General features: G+C 36.2%; 1 protein-coding gene across 1 annotated transcript; it reads left to right on the forward strand.

Annotated features, from left to right (window-relative positions):
• The first annotated feature begins 4,961 nt into the window (after positions 1-4,961).
• Positions 4,962-7,766, forward strand: XTH9 (xyloglucan endotransglucosylase/hydrolase 9). The gene is made up of 4 exons (XM_007043324.3): positions 4,962-5,250; positions 5,577-5,677; positions 6,226-6,419; positions 7,154-7,766. The coding sequence occupies exons 1-4, from the start codon at positions 5,082-5,084 to the stop codon at positions 7,572-7,574; spliced, it is 885 nt and encodes a 294-aa protein (XP_007043386.1). The 5' UTR covers positions 4,962-5,081; the 3' UTR covers positions 7,575-7,766.
• Positions 7,767-8,611: the final 845 nt, after the last annotated feature.

Consider the following 8,611-nt stretch of genomic DNA (forward strand, 5'->3'; position numbering starts at 1 on the left):
TTGTAATCTTAACCCAAAATAAAAAGTAAACACATTTTTATTAAAAATGTATATAATAGTAATTATATTCCTTTGTAATATGATATGATATTCATATTATTTAAACATAATTAATAATCTAATAATTTTGTTATTTATATATATTCATATCATCACATTAGTAATTTAACTGATTATATTTTTAATATATTTGTCAACATTTATCAAAGGAAATTGTTTGTCAAGATGGTAGAGACTTTGGGTGCTTTCCTTCCTTACCTGGGTTCGAGTCCAATCAGTATATACACAGGTATTTGTAAACGGGTTCGGGGTGAGTATCTGCGAAACCAGGATATAAAATAATTGGGTTCGAGTAATGGGTACCCAAAGTGTGATACACGAAATTGATTCGGGTAGTGAAATCACTACTCGAACCCTACCCGAATTCATTTATTAGGTACCCTAATCCGTTACAACCAGGTCGAGTACCCATGGGTATCCTATAATAAGGTACCCGTTGACATCCCTAGTTGTAATCGACTTAAAAAACTCATAATGTCTTCATTGTACAATTAAAATTAGCTAAAATTAAAATTAACAGGTTAAAATTAGCAAAAATAATGACCTTCACAAGTTTTTGATTTTGGATATTTAATAACCGAACTAACTGAATTCATATTTAAAAATAACTGAAATCGAACCGAACTATACAAATAATCAAACTAATTCGGTTAGTTCAGTTCGATTTTCAAAAACTGAACTTGACAAATTTTTTAGTTTTTTTGTTTGTATATATTTATTTATGTTGTATTTTTTAAATAAATCAATACTACAAAAATATTAAAAATGATAATAAAAAATATAATAAATAAGATAGATACTCATTTAATTAAAGAGGAACTAAAAATGAGAAGAGATTAGGTTTAGGATTTATTTTTCATGAAAAATCCTCATAATATCTTTATTTAAGTTCGATTAAAAATTTTTCTAATTGAAATCAAATCAAATTAATTTTAATAATTGAATTATTTAAAAAATTAAATTAATTAAATAAAAAAATCAAATTTATTTCTATTCGATTCGATTTATATTTGCTCACTCTTAATAGAGACACAATAAAGAAGTTGACATAAATACATGACGAATGATGCAAATAGAAAAGTTAACTAGGTGCAACTCATGGCAAATGAAATAGAGGAAAAGCTGATGTGGTAGATGATTTTATAGAGAAGTTGACGTGGTAAAACATATGGCAGGTGACACAACATGAAGATTGACATGGCAAGACACATTTGAAATGACGTAATAGAAAAAACTGACGTGGTAGGTTGACAGAAGCTACCGGTGTGTGGACTAGTGTATACAAGTTCATGACAACGTGTTGGCGTGTGGTACAAGCTTTTTGGTGCATGGACATGTGTGGTAAGATTAGATTTTGACATGACAAATTTGGTCAGTTATGGCTTATCACTCGTATAAGTTACCAGTGATATGATCGTTCAAAATCAAATTTCATAACAATTACTTCACGTGAAAAAGTTAATTACTCTTTTTGACTTGTAACACTCCACGTTGAAGTGCCCACGTGGCATCATGTAAGAGCCTATTGTGATTTTTTTTATATAAAACAGCTTAGGACCAGTGTGTTGCACGCGGGTCTTTTTTTATTTATTTTTTTCTTTTTCCTTTTAAATAGATTTTAGATTTGTTGGAGCGTGGAAATGCGTGAAACTTTCAATGGAGCTTAAGCAATTTGTAGACCAACGCAAGACAAGAACATTAACGGTGGTGGTTTTTTGATTTGGTAGCCGAAAAGCGATGTTAATTCTGTGCAACTTGAAAACGGTGTGAGGTGTCTATGGTGATTTACTTGCTTTTAAGACAACGATAAAAAAACAGAATTTTGACAATATGACAAGGTTTTTAATTTGCAGAAAATAAATTAGACTTTGACACTATGTTATAAGAAGAAAAAATTTCTATTTTAAAATTCTATTACAGAAGTGAATGAGTGATATATATAAATTAACTAGTTAACAATTTTGCACTCTAATTAGCTAGCTAGTTAACTAATAATATTATATTCTAATTATACCATTGAATTTGTACAATTACATGTAACAATGGTTTTGATATTAAACAAAAATTCAGGAGCATGACCTTTGAACCTACATATCTTATTGATAATATGTGAATAGTTGGACGTAAATTTTAATCACCATAATCATGATATGACATCAATACCTACATAGCATTATAAATATTTTTTACATTTTTAGTTACGTGACAATTGAAGAGATTATGGAACTTGGTTCTTAGGTTACTTTTATCAATATATTCATTAAAATCAACCTAATTCATAGATTGAAGCAAAGTTGATGAGTCAACTAATGGATAGATCTAATAAAAAGATAATATGTTGGTTTTGTTCAAAAACTTTGAAGTGGAAAGTGGAAGAAAAGTCTCGTATTAACATTCTTCTAAAAAACTATTGAACGCGGTTTAATCAAGGCTGCTTTATTTACCATAGTCATTGACGAAAGGTGTCAATCATTGGGTTCGTGGAGTCCTTATAGGTGCTAAATTTCAACATAAGAACAATAATCATTTCAGTCTGTAGGTGCTTTTACAATTACTTTATAGTCTGAGGCTATTTATTCTCAATCCACCTATGATGAATTGCAAGTAGAATACGCAAAAAGCCAACACGGAGTTAAAATAGGAGAGTAAACAACGAGAAAAAAATATAGTAGCTCTTAGAGTAGAATTTGAAATGAAAACTTTTTACCAGATTTCATGGTGTGTGCAGGTGATGATAAAATGTATGGGCACGTAAACGGTTATAAATTTAGTATGACTGAACCTACTGTTTCATTAAGGTTATCCCAGTTCAAAAATGTTAAGCAAGAACGGGATGGCTATTTAGATAGCTGTAAAATAGCTCTGCCAGCCTTTGTACTGCACACACGAAAGAAGATAGTACTGACACTGTAATGGCAGCTCGTGGAGCAGGTTATCATTTCAGACCCATCTCTAAAGATAAGATTGGAGGACCCTTATCTGGGAGCAATCATCGTTCGGATTAACATCTATTCATCCATTTAAATGCAATCACCAATCGCCAGTTTGAAGCCATAAAGGCTGCCCTTTAAATGTTTAGCTCTACCTCTTTCCAACGGTACACTGTACGAACTGATCAGTACAGCCATTTCCCCCAAAATATCTCTTTCCACGTGGAGCTTCATAATTGGACTGTCAGAAGCTCTCTGAGATTGCAGAGTCAGCATGGTACTTTTTGGAGCTGGGATAATGGGGGACCCTTACATTCCTTTACTCGGTAAAGGTCGCCGTACGATCATGGCGACCGATGAACGAGGCAGCTCCTAAGAACCATCTTTGTCATTGGCATCTGGTTGGTGTTGTTACAGCGAAGAGAGTTCGTCAAGAAAACATTAGCAGTTTACTCACTTTGGGAGAAAGGGTCACACCTTAGGGAAAAAAGAGATGGAAAAAGACCATTCCTTGCTTTTTTTAATCCGATCAAATCAACTCAACTCTACCCCACGTTCATAGTACTAATCTCTCTCTTTTCTTTTGTTCATTAGCATCATTACCCAAAGCCCGTCAGATTTAAATTTGTAAGCAACAGCTAAGCAGCCTACCTGATATTCTGATATTCTCCCCTTTATGGCTTTATTCAGACCACATTGACCATTCAACTAACAAAAACATAATACTAGTGTTACTAATCATGCCTCCGAAGAAAAGATGGTTAATGTTGTGTGATATTTTTAATAGTAAGTTGATGGGAATTGACTCAATTTGCATATACATCTCATACTAAAGCTGAGGTGCTTATATTAATCACAAGAATAGAAGCTACACCTAAAATACAAAAAACACCAGAATGGCATTACTACAAATGTTTTCAATTATGGAAGCTCTTAACGCCTCTATAAAGTGATTTTAGACCCCTGTCCCCTATAGAAGGTTAACATCACTTGAAAGAATAAAGACAAAAGTCAAATTAAAACAAAATTTATTGATATCACTTTTTCTAGTAGTAGTTAGGAAATCTTGGACCCCCACTTTATGGCATAATGCCCATCCCAAGTATCTGCCAGGTTTACTTACCCAAATTCCAAATTATCTAGACATATGACCAAATCTATCACTACTGTATTTCATATCTTTATTTCATTATATTAAACTAATGTCTAATGGTATTAATGGAAAACTTCCTCAAAATTAAAAAACAAATTGGCACACATCTCAAGGCTTCAAAAAATTAACATTTCCTTGGAATTAAATTCCCCCACCTTAATATTTAAAGATGTGGAGATATAGAGTGCGCCTGTACTGTCCAGCTGGCACTTGCCTCACCTCAGCAAAGTGAAACAAAAAACAAAGAAGATAGAGTGACATTATCCCACAACTCTTATTTCCTACTTTCACACATTCTCCCTCTCATCGGCCATATGTGTCAACATAACCCAGCGAGTGCATTTCATTACCGCCAACATGCGAGTAGGTATCTCTATTTTTTGGGCCAAAGAATCAAATGGTTTCGAGCAAAATAGGGAGCTTTTTAACTCATACTGCCAGTGACAACTGGACAGCTAAGAAAAACAGCTGTATTGTCCACGTGGATTCATGCCATTGCGTAAAATCTGTGTACGATCCCTTTGGAACAGAGACATGTCCATCCAAGTGCCCCCCACACAGTGCCCAGCTTTGGTCCGGACAAGGGTCGGGTGGAAATGGGCAATGGCATAGCAACGGCTACATTCTTTTAATTTTCGGATTACTTGTCATTTTTCTTGTTGTTTTAAATATCTCACGTGGCTAAAATGAATTCACGTGACGTGGCATGTGATGTGGCCAATGGAATTAGTCATTAAGTGGGGACACTGCCCGGCTGTCCCATCTGCTGCTTGTGAAACAAGCCAATGGTATTTTTGGCTATAAAATGAGCCAGTCTTGCTTGTGCGTAGCGAGCCTCTACAGAGAATTTGCAGAGTAGAAGCTTCACTAAGCTCTCTATTCTACTTCCTACTGTCTCCCCCCTTCCCTCTGCTTCTGTCTAGTGCTCTCTCACTTCCATGGCTGTCTTGTTTAAAATGTCTGTGGCTTTGGGTTTCTTTGTGGGTCTTATGGTGCTAAGTTTGGCAAGCTCAGCTAAGTTTGATGAGCTTTTCCAACCTGGTTGGGCTATGGATCACTTCATCTATGAAGGAGACCTCCTTAGACTCAAACTTGATAACTATTCTGGTAAATATCACCGTCGTTTTTCTTTACCAAAAAAATAGTACAACTTTCCAGTTTTCAGCGTTATGTCCCATTAAAACCTCCATCAAGCTCAAAGCTTGTGTATTTTTCTGGAACAATACCATTTACCATCGTTTCCCAAACTCAAGAATCACTGTTTTCCTTTGAAAACTATAACTGCAAACTCTAATTTTTTTTTCTGTATTATGTTGTCCATTCAGCTGTTTTTGTGTTATCCTCATGAAAAATCCGTATCTGCTGTACTATTAAATCTATTTTTTTTCTTTTATCAACTTATATATTAATGAATGGTGGGTTGGTGATTCCAGGTGCTGGGTTTGCATCAAAAAGCAAGTACTTGTTTGGAAAAGTAACCACACAGATTAAGCTTGTAGAGGGTGACTCTGCTGGGACTGTCACTGCTTACTATGTGAGTATATTATATTACACAATTTACCTCCCAAAGAAAAAAGTGTTTGTCTTCTCTTTCTTTTGAGTCTGTTCTGCCTTCAGCCTTTTAGTCACCTTTATAAGTACATAAGGTGGATAACAGCTCAGCTGGGTAATTCCTGAATCCTGACATGGGTCCCCATTCAATAATAATTCGCCATAATTTTGCATATTGTAATGAACAATATTTTCCAGTTGCAGACAATCAAAACTTGGCCTTTTCTTTTCTTATGTCGAGGCTAGTACTAATAGCAGCTACCTCTCTTTACACTCTCGTGAATCACTTTAAAGTCAATTCATTTTGCATTTATTTAGCCTTGCCCCCACCATGATCTGTGAAAACAATGAACCATAGTGAATGAGCATTTTTTCCTCATATCATTGACTTCAATTAGCATCTTAATTGGTTTGATTTGGTAATTCTGACTCACATGTCACATTCAGACACTGATCAGCTCATCATTAATTTACTTTAGGTGCTGATAATGATGTGTTATTGACATCTGCTTTGATGTTTGTTTGACACAGATGTCATCGGACGGCCCAAATCATAATGAGTTTGATTTCGAGTTCCTAGGCAATACCACAGGTGAACCCTACCTTGTTCAGACCAATGTTTACGTGAATGGTGTAGGCAACAGGGAGCAAAGGATGAACCTTTGGTTTGACCCCACCAAGGACTTCCACTCTTACTCCATCCTTTGGAACGAGCGCCAAGTTCTGTGAGTATTGTTTTAAGTATCATTTACTTATATGCAATGTTTTTTTATGAAAAGTACTTGTATACAATGTTATGCGTATGTGCCTGTAATTTTTTACGTTTTGATTGTCAATTTGTCACGAAAAGTTGTAAAGAAATGAAAAAATTTGTGTTGTCTTGTGCTAGTATGTTAAATAATATGCCGGGTGTCATTTGTGCCGAATGAGCGAGACTGACCCTGGTTTGCAAAACTGCACAAGAAACGAAACCAATGGAAACATGGGGACCGAGTCTGGATTGATGTAATAAAGATACAGACAGAGGTATACTCTTAAAATTTTTGATTTCTTGTCATAGCCTTGGCCCTTGGATTGTAATAGTGCCATTCACTGCACTGGCGACCTCAGTGAATTCCCACTGCTTTCTGTGTTGTGTGGGTGGGTGGTGGTGGTGGCAGTGGCAAAGTCAGATTTATCTTGGTAGTTGCCAATCTTGATATCGATGATTTATAATTGATTAAATATGGAGTGTAGGATTTCCTAAAGATTTGTTTTACAGTGCTAAAGGTTACATTCTTTTTGGAAAAAGGCATTAATGATTATTTTATTTTAAAATGTAAATGTACTTATTACCAGGTTGGTAGGTATATATGGATTTCTGTGCCTTTTGGTTTTTGGTATTGCTTGATCGTTCGCTTCTGTATTATATTCTTGGCGCTTGAAATTGTTCTGATATATCTTTGTTTTCTTTATTCAGATTTCTAGTGGATGAGACCCCAATAAGAGTGCACACAAACATGGAACACAAAGGAATTCCGTTTCCTAAAGATCAAGCCATGGGCATATACAGCTCGATATGGAACGCTGATGACTGGGCCACGCAGGGTGGCCTGGTCAAGACTGATTGGAGCCATGCACCATTCGTTGCCTCCTATAAAGGCTTCGAAATAGACGCATGCGAGTGCCCAGTGTCGGTGGTGGCAGATGAGAATGCTAAGAAATGTAGCAGCAGTGGACAGAAGAGGTTCTGGTGGGATGAGCCTACAATGTCCGAGTTAAGTTTGCACCAGAGCCACCAACTCTTGTGGGTCAGGGCCAACCACTTGGTCTATGACTATTGTAGTGATACTGCTAGGTTTCCTGTCATGCCCGTAGAGTGTGAGCACCATCGCCATTAGTTCATGACTATGGAAGGGCGTGGGTCTATTGGGTGGATGCATTGTAAAAATTTGTTGTATGGGCCACGGGATGTCATCATAGTCATAAAAACATGTACTCCATGTTTCATATATTAGTTTATTTAGTTTACGCATTGTATGATAATCTTATAGATTAATAGTATAATTCTTCTTTTTGTTTCTGTTGCATAACCTTATCGGAAATGTTGCTGCTCTTAAGGGACATGTTATTCTACTCTGTAAGTTATATATTTCAGTGGGCACCCATTGGCTATGTTTCTGACCACCGGGACATTTACTCACGGGCTGTCATGCGGGGACCAAGAAGAGATAAGTCACGATTGATGGGTAGGTGGACAAAAGCCTGGCGTCATGGACCCCAAAGCATTGTGAAATTTGAGGTTTTTCTGAGCGCCCTATCCCTTGCTTCTTTCAGGATTCGCACTCAACTGGAGACATTGTTACTTACCGAGAACGCAAAGGTTTTATTGGTATGGGAGCTTTTTACGCTATGGATTCATTGAAATGTGTCAACCTATCCAATCAAACGCATCACAATTAATTTAATTGTATTTAGGTATATGCCTGTGTAATAAACACTGAAACATTCGGGACTATGGTCCAGCGAGGATTTGGAGGTCACTTTTTGTTGTGGGTGATAAGGTAACTCCAAGCGTCTCAAACGAATGGTTCTCCCGAGTTTACAAGGCTGTCTTTGACTATCACTTCAACTTACAGACCAGAAAGTGCTAAAGCTGGTGTTTAATCTGTCGGAGGACCGCATGATAGCAGAAAAGAAAAGATAAAGCATGAAGTAGGTTGCCGATAGCAACACATGTTTTTGGAATCATTTCAGAGTCATAAATCAGTTCACCCACCATCCGCCCTTTATCATATATGTGGTAACCCCAAAAATTTTACTTCTTGTGGAAGCTCATCAGAATAAATTCTCTAATTTATCCGGTTCCTTAAAACATGCCATGAAATATGCCAAATATTACATTTACTAACTCCACCGTGTTCATTTCTTCAAGAAT

The sequence above is a fragment of the Theobroma cacao genome, chromosome 2 (assembly GCF_053813885.1).
Source record: "Theobroma cacao isolate CCN51 chromosome 2, ASM5381388v1, whole genome shotgun sequence".
NCBI classification, from domain to species: domain Eukaryota; kingdom Viridiplantae; phylum Streptophyta; class Magnoliopsida; order Malvales; family Malvaceae; genus Theobroma; species Theobroma cacao.